Source organism: Syzygium oleosum, unplaced genomic scaffold, assembly GCF_021117445.2.
Source record: "Syzygium oleosum isolate NSW1041296 unplaced genomic scaffold, Sole_v2.1 Sole_v2.18, whole genome shotgun sequence".
Classification (NCBI taxonomy): domain Eukaryota; kingdom Viridiplantae; phylum Streptophyta; class Magnoliopsida; order Myrtales; family Myrtaceae; genus Syzygium; species Syzygium oleosum.
Genome location: NW_026607502.1, coordinates 754805 through 767649, shown reverse-complemented (window position 1 = coordinate 767649; position 12845 = coordinate 754805). Strand labels below are relative to the sequence as shown.

The 12845-nt window shown below is 40.7% G+C and overlaps 1 protein-coding gene across 1 annotated transcript; it reads left to right on the top strand.

Moving 5' to 3' along the window:
* The first annotated feature begins 9328 nt into the window (after nucleotides 1-9328).
* LOC115669485 (uncharacterized) lies at nucleotides 9329-12408 on the top strand. Its single transcript, XM_056319794.1, has 3 exons — nucleotides 9329-9354; nucleotides 10862-11499; nucleotides 11710-12408. The coding sequence occupies exons 1-3, from the start codon at nucleotides 9329-9331 to the stop codon at nucleotides 12078-12080; spliced, it is 1035 nt and encodes a 344-aa protein (XP_056175769.1). The 3' UTR covers nucleotides 12081-12408.
* The last annotated feature ends 437 nt before the right edge of the window (nucleotides 12409-12845 follow it).

Here is a 12845-nt window from a genome sequence, read left to right as displayed (position 1 = left end):
TAAAATGGCTTAACATAAATGTGGTCACCCATTGTGAGGGAAATTTTTATTTTTTTGGGTGAAAAAAAAATTAAAAAAATATAAAATTTCAATACTGCACAGAATTGCCTAGAAAACATTTGGCCATCAACTTGCAGAAATGTAAATTTCTTTAGATGGCCAAAAAAAAATTAGAATTTAAAAATTTTCAAAACTTCACGGAATGACTTATAATACCTGTGGCCACCCACTTTTAGTTATATTTAATTTTTTTAACGTGCCCTAAAAATTATTAAAATAAATAAGGATAAAAATTTTGGAAACTTTACCTAATAGTTTAGACTATCTATGGCCACCCAATTTTAGTATGAACAAATTTTTTTATTTCACGAAAAAAATTTATATTAAAAAATAATAATTTAAAAATGCTTAAAATTTTAAAATTTTAAAACTTTACAAAATGTTTTAGAATATCTGTGGCCACTAACTTTTAGTGAAATTTTTTTAGGGCCTAAAAATTTTTTTGCAATAATAATAATTTTTTCTTACAAAACCGTATTGCAGAATAACTCGAATACTGTGCCACCCACTTTCATGAAATTTAAATTTTTGTACGTTGTCAAAAAAAATTTAATCAAAATGAATGCGATTCATATAGTGATGTTTAATACCTGTAGACACCCAAATCGTGCTCATACATTGATGTTTCATATCAAAATAAATGGGATTCATAGTATATTTGTTTGTAGGAAATTGCACGTCATAAACACTCGACATTGGCTCATTTCAAGGAAACATTTTCTCAGTCTTTCCATCAAAATGGTAAGCTTCGTCATGTACATCATTATGTGTTTGTAATACGTGTCAATAGTTCTTTACATATTCGCATAACCTTCCTACTTGTCAGTTTAAACGTGGAGGTCACATGCCTAGAAGACAAGGCTCTTCCTCGTCCTCGTCCCCGTCCCTTTCCTCTTCCCCTGTCCCGGCATCTAACCCTCAACCATAGTATGGTCCGTCACAATATGGACACGTTGGCCCTTCCTCCAACACTCTACAACATGTTACGGGACTTGACCACATGCGAACTGAACGTTCTCCAGTTCAATCTCCTTTAGCTCCCTCTCCTTCCGTTCCACCCCATTATTCGGCGGAACAATCGAATATTGACGGAAACATAGGTCAAGAAGATAACCGATTCTTCATATGTCCATTTGGAGATTCGTAAGTACTTCATTTTTATTTTAGTATATGTAATATTTAGGGCTTTAGATATTGATGTCAATTGAATTGTCCATGTTGCACAATATTCATATGAATGCGATTCACGGATGCTCCATCTGTTGTGAGGGAATTGAACAAAATAGTAAGAAACTTTTGGATGGGAGAGTATATTACTTACGTAAATGTTCCACAAGAAGTGAAAGAAATGTGGTGGAATGAGTTCAAGGTAAGTTTTACATATTTTATTTTCTCACCAATTAAGTGTGGTGTAGTATATTGATGGTCAAGAATGATGTAAAGGGAACGAACAACTCGTAGTTTTCGATACCTAACGGACCGATATTTTCCCCGACATGAACTTTACAAAATCTGTCTATATTTGTCCGTGCATGGTTATGGATATGTAATCATCATAATAATTTTCAATTTGTGTTTTTATTCATTGCAGCGGAAGTTCAAGTGGGAGGAAGCGGAAGACAATGAAGTGAGAAGAATTTTCGATAAGAAAATAAGTGATTTTATGCGAAATGTCATGAATAGAGCGAAGAGCAAGCAAGCGAAGCCGTCTTTCTTTACAGTTGACAATTGGGAGGCAATTAACACATTTTGGGCATCTGAACAGAGTCGGCAACTCTGTGAGCAGAATAAGAAGAATCGATCTTCTAGTTCTAGTGATGGGTCAGCCACATATGCTGAGGGCTCTATCAATATTGCGGAGCATCGCAAACGAATAGTAAGTCTGTTAAATGAGTTATAAGTTAATTTAATTCAATTACTCATGTTTACATTTTGTAGGCACATGAATTGGGGACGGAACCGACATTTACAGCTACATTTGAACGCACATTTCAAAAGAAAGATAAGACATGGATCGCGATCGAGCAAAAGCATTAAGGTATGTAAGGTTATACTTTGGCTTATATGTAAACTATAATGAAAACCGTGAATGCTTTCAATATTTTTGGTAGATATATATACAGTGATTTTATTTTCATCTACATTGTTAATGTAGGAAAAATATGATGAACTTTTAATGAGCAAGCTAGTGGTAGTGATGATTGTCCTGAGTCCGGCCACCGTTGATAATATGGCATTATGGATGGAGGCAACGGGTGGGGCGAGAAAAGGGAAAATATTTGGGATGGGATCATTATCAAGGATGTACATGTCGAATAGTCCTGGAAGTTCATCATCCACTGGGACTGGTCGAAGGAGGTCACGACCAGACGAGCAATTGACCCAAGAAGTGCATCGTCTGAATAATTTACTTGTTAAGAAGGATGAACGAATATATAACTTGGAAGAACAAATGAGAGTCGTTATGCAACACCTTAACATCAATCGCTATGGCGATCCTCCTGTACCTCTAGCCAATCCAGTAGGTGATGGGAACAATGATGACCAACACATTGATGCCGAGAATGCTGCTTGATGATGATGATGAAGATTTTCTCCGGTCTTTCTAGTTAAAATTCTCAAAATCGGGGTAAGCTTGCTTCATAATCTTGATTTTTCATAATTTCACTCATATTCATATGTAAGAACATTTATGTTCGTCCCGAAACGTATTTTTGTTAACCCTTTTGTTATTTTACACCTAGTTCCACATCCATGCATAAACGCTTTTTTATATTCTGGATGATTTATGTATCGACATTTCCTCGAGTCTCGACAAAAGTGACTACTTTTGGTGTCCCGCCATCGTACCAAAGCCGCGTCTTCTTCTGTATGGTTTTTTTTGCGTCTTCTATGGTTGTCCCGTCTCTTAGTTCATGTTTTGACTGTATTGTAAGATTGGATATCAAATAGTATCATGTCGACTCTACAACTTTCCTTCATTATTTGTTTCAATTATATGTCATTGTGGTTGGTTTGTCGAATTTATGGTTTGTTCGTTTTTCCTGCTTCAATTATATATCATTGTCTCCTTTGATTGATATGAACAAGAATTTATGGCGAAATGATATAAAAATAGCGACGAATATTTTAAGCCGAATTTTGCTATCATTAAAGTTTGTCACTAATTTGCGACGAAATTCGCGACGAATTTTCTGACGAAATTCGCGACAAATTTTACGACGATTTTGCGACGAAAATTGCGACGAAATTGCGACGGACAGAGTCGTTGCAAATTTGCGACGAAATTTGCGACGAAATTGCGACGGATTTTGCGACAGATAAAGTTCGTCGCAAATTTTCGACGAAATTTGCGGCGAATTTGCGACGGATTTTTGCTACGAATTTTGTGACGGATTGAGTTCGTCGGAAATTTGCGACGAAATTTGTGACGAATTTGCGACGAATTTTGCTACGGACAAACGTTCGTCACAAATTTTGCGACGAAATTTGCGACGGATTTTTGCGACGAATTTTGCGACGGACAAACGTGCGTCGCAAAATTTGCGACGAATTGCGACGGATTTTTGCGACGAATTTTGCGACGGACAAACGTTCGTCGCAAATTTTGCGACGAAATTTGCGACGAATTTGCGACGGATTTTTGCGACGGATCGAGTTCGTCGCAAATTTGCGACGGAATATTTGCGATGGACTATGTGCCGTCGCAAATTTGCGACGAATTTTTTTTCGTCGCAAATTTGCGACGAACTTGTGAATTTTCCGTCGCAAAATTTTGCGACGACCGAGTAGCGACGGAATTTTTTCCGTCGCAAATTCGATTTGCGACGGATTTTTCCACGTTTTCCGTCGCTAATCCGGTGTTTTTTTGTAGTGCACCGCCCACGTTCGAAAGCGAAGGAGAGGGGGCGTTTCACTTTCTCTGCAATTTTCCTGGAAAATCCAACGAGAGCGAGATAATACCGAAATCAAGAGAGGTCGAGGAAGAGGACGAGGAAAGGAGGTCGTGTCGGCAGATGAAGCGTTACGAGACCGGTAGTTATTTCAGGGAGTGGAAAAGTCCTACTACTACGTTCATGTCTGTCTTTAATTCAAGAGGGGATGGGCCCGTTTAACCTTATCCTGTAGATTTTTTCTTGCGAGTTGATGATATGTTGCGACCTCAAAGCTTGAGGAGTAAGATTCAACGGGGAGCGTAAATTTTCCATTGATGCTAAAGTGTTCCTTGCCTGTTTTTTACTCGGTCATCTCACCGGCAAAATTGCCAAGGGCCGTGAATCAATGTGGCCCAATCTCATTGCGACTTATGATGATGGTCCACATTCTGTGCATGGGAATATAACGGTTGGTCTTTGTCACAACCAGAAAGATCCTTTTTGACCCAGGATTTCGCCACTTGGCCGTTGGCAACAACCTAGGATCTGGCCGGTGCTTGGAGAACGCCTTGTTTCACACTCTTTCGCTACTTTGACTTTGGAAAAACTGCTTTAACTGTCACTTAACCACCTCCACCCGACGGTGTCTCGTCAATTCAAGTCATTGTTTAAGAGTGTTTATGAGTAAATGACTAATATACATATCCATGATTAGAGGCGTCGAGAGGGTTGAAGATCTCCGTTCTTCCATAGTGAATCCTTTGGCCAGAAAGTAATCGACTTGTGTATTTCAGTAGTTACATCGCACAAGAGACCAGAGGACAATCGCATGCAAATAGAGCGCTTGAAAGCTCCTGGTATGCCACACCTACTGCCGGTGTAAATAAAGAAGGAAACCCTTTTGAAATTCTCGATGCGAAAAGAGTACGTGCCCATGCAATTCGCATAAGAAAAGGTAAGAAGATGAAGATGATTCTCCAAATGAAATGACGGAATTTACTTGCTCGAAATAACGGACACAATAAATAAATTATCCTTATACAAAATTATAGCTAATCGCGTGTCAAAGTTCCGTGAATTCAGCTCGTGATTGTATATTTTGGTGGGCAATATTGTCCATTGCTCAGGTGTTTCCTTGCATTGTTGATTTGGATTTGAGATAAGAACGATTTTTACGCCTTCCAAAAGGATAAATACATAATGGAATTAGCAATACCACATCCAAGTATCACATCATAAAAAAAAAAAATTCCGAATCTCCGACTTCTTCGTCGCCTTCATTCCGCACCCTCCGATTTCAATTCCTTACATGGGAAGGAATCTGCACTTTTCACCTTAAAGTTGAACACCATAAGAAAGACACTATCAGAATAGTGATATAGAGAAAAGAGAGTCAATAAGCACGTAAAAACAGTTCAAATTAGACCGTCGCTCTCAAACCCGGGTCGATTTTGACTGGTTCCGAAGGGTCAAGAAGTTCAAACCCAGTTAAGAACAGCAAACCGAATCCTCGCGCATTTCTGGGATCAGATAACCACCGCCCACGTTTGAAAGCGAAGGAGGGGGAGGTTTCACTTTCTCTGCAATTTTCCTGGAAAATCCGACGAGAGTGAGATAATACCGAAATCAAGAGAGGTCGAGCGAGAGGACGAGGAAAGGAGGTCGTGTCGGCAGATGAAGCGTTACGAGACCGGTAGTTATTTCAGGTAGTGGGAAAGTCCTACTAGGCTACTACTCCGTTCATGTCTCTGTCTTTAATTCAAGAGGGGATGGGCCCGTTTAACCTTATCCTGTAGATTTTTTTCTTGCGAGTTTATGATACGTTGCGACCTCAAAGCTTGAGGAGTAAGATTCAATGTGGAGCGTAAATTTTCCATCGATGCTAAAGTGTTCCTTGCCTTTTTTTACTCCGTCATGTTACCGGCAAAATTACCAAAAAAGTTTTAAACGTATCGTATGGATGTGAATTCAGTTTCATACCTTTCAATTTTATCAATTGAGTCCTGAACCTTTTAACGACTCGTCAATATAGTCATTCCAATCAATTGTGGACAGAAGGTCAGCCTTCCTACGTGGCAAGATGCTGACGTGGACATCCGAACTATAGGTTTAGAAATCTTTTGGTAATTATCCATATCTCACCTAAACATGTGTTTTCTTAGAGTAAGTTCAAGGGCCGATTCAAAAGGTTAACAAGTTTAGGGATTTGATCCCACGAATCGCAATTTTCACGACCTTATTGGGAAACAATGCGAGTTCAAGAATCGAATTTACACCTTTTCTCTAATTATATTAAGGGGACAAAAAAGGTTTATATCCATGAGCGACGGAAAAAGATCTCTAATTAGAACCCAGTTAATGGAGACCCTCTTAAATTGTAATTCACAATAGAAAACCAACAAATTGAGCCATTTCCAAATAGTTGACTCATAAAAAAAATGGGGAATAAGCCATCAAAAATCCTAAACTATGGCAACTGTGACACATTTACCCTATACTTTTTTCCAGTAACACAAAAAATCCTAAACTTGTACCCGTGTAACACATTTATCCTCCATCAAAATTCTGTAAAAAAAAACTATTAAAAATTTGCTTACGTGAACTTGAGAAAGCAAACGGTGTTGACATGACGCTCATATGACTTAAGTGAAATAAAAACGACATTTTACTGAAAAATTCTCTAACAGAACCTTGATCGAGGATCGATGTGCCACATAAATATAAGTTTGGGTTTTTTTTGTCACAAGAAAAAGTTTATGGTAAATATATCACAGTGGGTATAGTTTAGGGTTTTTGACATCACAAGAAAAATTCAAAGTAAATATGTCTCGGTGAGTATAGTTTGGGAAAAATGAAATGATTGTGTGATGTGCTGAGTTGATTGCAAATATCACACGACATCCATTGTAATCGATGTGTGACCTTATCTTAGCAGAATAATATTGGGTATGTCGAATCCATATGACCCTATTACACCGGCACTTAGCTCAAATGAACCCGACACGATCCTTTTTTTCATCTTCAAAGACGAGAAAAAGGCTCCATTTTCTCTCGTGAGACATTTCAATGGACAAAACATCAGCTAATTAACGAAAAGATTATCCTGGTTTTAAATGGACCAACAAACGATCCTTTACCGACAAAAGAGAGGAAAGACGAGCACTTTATCCAAAAGTAGTGGAGACATTTGGAAGGCCATGTTCATGGGGTGTGGGGAAGCACAATCAATCTAGAAGATAATTTCCTTCCTTATTTGAGAATGTGACTCTTCATCGTCTAGGTCAGGAATGGAATTGATAGTAGATCAAAGAAATGACATCAAAATCAAATCAAACTTTGTCTTAAAGCCTGGAAAATGTAAAGGGCCATGAACCAATGTGGCCCGATCTCAGTGCAACTTATGATGATGGTTCAGATCCTGTGCATGGGAATCTACGGCTGGTCTTTGTCACAACCAGAAAGATCCTTTTGACCTATGATTTTGCCGTTTGGAAACAATCCAGGATCTGGCCGGTGCTCAGATAACGGCTTGTTTCACACTCTTTCGCTATTTTGACTTTGGGGAAACTGGTTCAACCGTCACCTAATCAACTCTACCGGTCAGTGTCTCTCATCCATGCAAAGTCATCATCCCATGTGAATAAGAGTGTTTGGTGAAGTTAATGACTAATATATGCATGATGATTACGATTTGTTATTTAAGATCACCCGTCCTTCCACAATTAATACCTGACTAGAAAGCAATCGACTTGTGTGTTTCGGTAGTTGTATTGCACGGGAGATCGGGCTATCGAATGCAGATAGGATGCTCAAAAGCTTCCAGTACACTGTACCCACTGTCGACGGAAAAAAGAAGAAACCATTTCTAAGATCTTGATGGAAGAAGAGCATGTCCATACAATTCACGTAAGAAGACACGAGGGAGAGAGGGCGACAATTCTCCATATGAAATGATGGAATTACCAGTACAAAATAACGGACGCAACCAAAAAGAAATTACCATTTACCATTACTAAAATGATTACTAATTGTGGATCAAAGTTCCGTGAATTCAGTTCATGAAGTCAAGTCGCTCCTCTTGCGTTGTTGATTACGAATTGACCCTCTAATTATTTTCAAATCCTTACACGGGAAGGAATCTGCACTTTTCACCTTAAAGCTCAACACCATAACAAAGACATAATAGAATAATCATATAGAGAAAACTAGAAGAGAGTGAACAAGCACGTCAAAACAGTTTAAATTAGACCGTCACTGTTTGACAGTTCCAAAAGTCAAGAAGATCAAATCTAGTTAAGAACAGCAAACCCGAATCCTCACGCATATATGGGATCAGAGACCCACCGCCCACGTTTGGAAAGTGCAGAAGGGGGGTTTCACTTTCTCTGCATTTTCCCGGAAAATTTGACGAGAGGGGAGGATGATACGAAGAGAGGTCGATGAAGAAGACAAATTAAGGTAAGGTGGTCGTGTCGGCAGATGGAGCGTTACGGTTCGGTTTGGAGTTTTCACGGGTCACGGGCACTTGGAGGGTGACGGGGTTAACAGAAAGTGCGAGACCGGTTGTTGTTATTTCGCAAGTTGGAAACTGGTACCACGTTCGTGTCTGGTCCTTAATTCAGGAGGGGCCCGTTTAACCTTATCCCGTAATTTTTTGGTGGCCAAAAGATATGATGCTTTTGCCACCTTAAGGATTAAGATTTCACGTGGGGCAGGAATTCTCATTCACGCGACAGTGTTGCTTGACGGACTTAGAGTCCATTTATTTGAAAGAGAATTATTTTCGAGGAATTAGTTTTTTCAACTTTTCGGTATTTGAATAAAGGAAAAGCTAATCGATTTATGGAATACGTTTTCCAAGTACCGTGAACAACAAACTTAGATTTTGAAAAAAATATGACTTCCTCTTGTGGTAATAAGGACATCGCTTTTCCTAAACCGCTAAATAAGTGAAAACTAAATATTTTCAATTAAATAAACACATCCTTAGATTCAAAAAGTTAACAAGTTCGAGGGTTTGATCCCCCAAAATTGCAAATTCAAGACCATATTGAAAAAACAACACAAGTTCAAGAATCGAAATTTACACCGTTTTCCATAAACCCTCGAGCCACGGCCAAAAGATCTCTAATCCAGACCCAAAATGCCACACGAGATCACTCGTGATCAGAGTGCGATCTCATATTAGATAATTGGGTACGTAAGATGCATACGATACTATTACCCGAGCACTAATCTCAATGAAACCCGATACAATTTATATGAATTACATTTGAACAGTCTTATCAAAATAAATGTATCTCACTCTCTCTCTCTCTCGCGTCCGCCCCCGGCAAACATAGGAGCGTGCAGTGTGTACGAGTTGGAAGCCTATCTGTTGACCAACTTCAAAGATGAAGAAGCTCCCGATGGAGAAAAGGTATCGGCTAAAAAAAGATTATCCAGGTTTTCAATGGACCGACCAACAACAACCCCCTTTCGACGCAAGCGAGGAAAGGAAGGAGAGGGAGAGAGAAATTGAGACAGCGCTATCCGAAAGTAGTGGAGACATCTGGAAGGGCCATGCTCGTGGGGTGTGTGTGGGTGAAACACGATCAAATCTAGAAGCTCCCAATTCACGGGTTGAATTGACCCCCCCCCAATTTGAATAATATGCGATAAAGGGTATGATTATCCACAATAGTTTTTAACTAACCCGCGGTTCCTTTTTCTATCATATGTATTCAAAGCTGGAACTGAGAGAGTGCCCGCTCTTGTGCTCGTCACGTGACACTCCACTTTATCTCTGTGTGAACGTCACGAGGCGAGCCAAACGGTCCTCATTCGATCAATTAACATCAGTTTAGTTAGCCATCCTCAAATATCTAAAAATGGATACGAAGTATAAAGCAATCCCTTTATTTATTTATTATTATTATTAATATTTTGCTTTTCGGAGTCACTTAACACGTAAAGCAATCCTTTTTTTATTTTACTTTTTTATTTTTTGCTTTTTGGAGCCCCTCTCTCTCTCTCCACATACAGATTATACTCCACCTAGGCGATTTAAGTAGGTTAGTGCATTGTTTTGAAGTGGGAGTAGCTCGACGAATCAAGACCTGATGGTCTTCTCGAATTCAATGGGAGCTTGGTTTTTCCGGACGAACGGGCTTGATTCAGTAAATTACGTGCACGCTCTTCACGCATGTTCGAGCTCGGCTCAAATCGACTTGATTGTACCTATGATGATACAATTGCGATATAATCTCGACTCCTAAAAATGCAACAATATTGGAAATCAGATTCCGCTACTCCACTAGCATGGCAAGTCGCGCAAGCATCGTGAAGCTCTGGAAATAAGAGAGAATCGATAAGCAAACACTTAATATATTTCAACTTCGATTTAATTTGACAGATCGCCGATCGATGATAGGTATCATCAAGACCGATGAGTTGCTTCCATCGAAACACAACCTGATAATTATATTTCATCGCTTTTAAAGTTAATCAACTCGACGCTGCATCGGCCAACCTCTTTATTTTTTTTCAATTTTAACAGCTTCGAGCGTTCGAATTTTTCGACCCGATTAATGTTATTACGATGATTGCCTTATCTCGCAATTGAAATCGAAAGACATTGAACTCGACATGTCGAATTTTCACGTTCTAATCAATCGGCTGGGGGTCAACGTCCAATTGAATTTTCTAGTCCTTCTTGCTACGACTTGTCAAAAGAAAAAGCAGTTTATTTAATTCCAATTTTTTTTGTTTTTTTTTAACAAAAGAAAGTGAGTGGGCCCAAGGTGGGGTCCCCAGGTAAGCCACGCAACCGCACTCGCCCCCCACGCCCACCGTCGGATCTGATCGGACGGCTCCAAATCGCCCCGAAACCGCGTCTGCGTCTCAGTCTTCGTCTTCGTCTTCAGTCTATTTATATAGCTGTGCAGAACTCCCAGCCCATGCTCTTCATCACTGAAAACTTCACTTCGCAAAGCTCGCACTCTCGTACTTTGCTCCGAAACAATCCGCGAGACGGTGTCGTCGAGCGACTTGATGGCGTCCCTGAAAGCCCTGCTCGTGTCGGCCTGCGCGGTGTCCATCGCCGCCGTCGCTCTCAGGGCCGCTGTTCCATCGATCTCCGGGCCTCTGGGTCCCCGGCTGCCGCCCGCGCTGGGCTCGCGCCTCTCGTGGTTCAGGCCTCCGTACCTCTTCATCGTCGTCAACGGCATCATCGCCGCCATCGCCGCCACCTCCAGGTGCTTCCACCGCGCGCAGCCGGAGAGGATCGCGTTCACGGGTACGGAGGAGATGGAGGTCATGGAGGCGACGCCGGCGGCCGCAGCGGAGGAGGTGTTCGACGAGTCTAAGGATTTCGAGGAGAAGAGGATGGTGGCGGTGGTGGCGGCGGGGAATGGCGGGGGGTCCGGCGGCGGAGATGGATATAACGGTGACTGCGAAGGGGAGAGGAAGGTGGCGTTCGGGAGGTCCGCGTCGGCGCGGCGGAGGCGAGTGGACTCGTCGGAGAAAGCTCTGGTTCCGTCGAGGCTCGTTCGCCGGAAAGCTGCCGCCGGCGACCACCTGCAAGGTAAGAAGGGCGAAAGTGAGGTGAATATGAATTTCGAAGTTTGCATTACGTACGAACAAGAAAGTGACGAGGATGACGGGACTGTGTCTTTTGATATTTGGGTCAACGGATTTATGAAATGAAGTCAACCTATTCACGTAATATTGCTTTTTTTTTTGCGTGAGATTTAATTTTTTTGTATTAATGTAATTCACTTTGTATTAATTATAGGGGGCAAAGCTTTAAGAAGTTCGAACGAAAACATGGAGAAGGTTTGGAAAGCGATAACAGAGGCACAGGCAGTGGCGAGGGCGGGGACGGCGCTGTCGGTGACACGGCGCGTGAAAGCGAACGACACCGACCACCAAATCAGCTTGTCGGAGCCGCCGTCGCCGCCTCCTTCGATGCAGAAATCGGCAACGTTCAAGGATCGGACCAATCAGCAGCTACCCCTCTTGCCCGTTAAGTTGAGGAAGGAGCTGAGTCCGGACGATCTGAATCGTCGAGTTGAAGCATTCATTAACAAGTTCAAAGAAGAAATGAGGTTACAGAGACAGGAGTCGATGAATCAATTCAAGGAGATGATTAGTCGAGGACCGTAGGGCCATGGAATTCGCCAAAGGAGTGAGTACTAAGTAGGTCATGTGAAAAGGTTTTCTTTTTTTATTTGTAAAAAGCATTGTGGGAGGAAAATGATGAATTTTTTTTTTCATTTCCCTTGGGACCAAAGTTTGTGAAATTTATTTTTACGAGTCATGCTATAATCAGGTCCAAAAACAGCTGTAATTTTCGTTGTTTTTGGGATTCCATATATACTTTCTATAGGGCTTTTTGTGGGGTTGATGCAAATTCTTGTACAGGAAAGATAGAAAAACCAGATATGTTGATTCGATGGTGAAATTGGAAAAAGAATTTCTTTATTTTCTTTGATTTCAATGGTGCAAAATTCTTTATATTTTTCGTTATTAATTATCAATTGTCAGTTCTTTGTATCGATTCTCTTCTTTTCCAGTGATGGGCCCACGATTGGCAGCAAATGGGCTCCACTCTATGGGCTTCTCCATATGGTCCGTTTTGACCCGGATCCGCTTGGGCTGTAGTGTCCAACAATAGGTTAAGCCCTAAAGAGACATACAACAAACTTTAGGTGCTAATTGTAAAAAGGAAAAAAAAAAAAAAGATAGTGCTAAGTATACTAAGGGTGTGTGGGGGAGCTTTTGCCCCATTGCCTTTCCATAAATGTTAGGAACTTTCGTCTTTGCACTGCCCAAGACTTCTCAAGCTATCAATAATGAAGACGGTCATTTGTTGCTGCAAATGAGCTTTTCTTGAAGAGTAGTGCTTCCTTGAAGCAAACATCTTAAGAA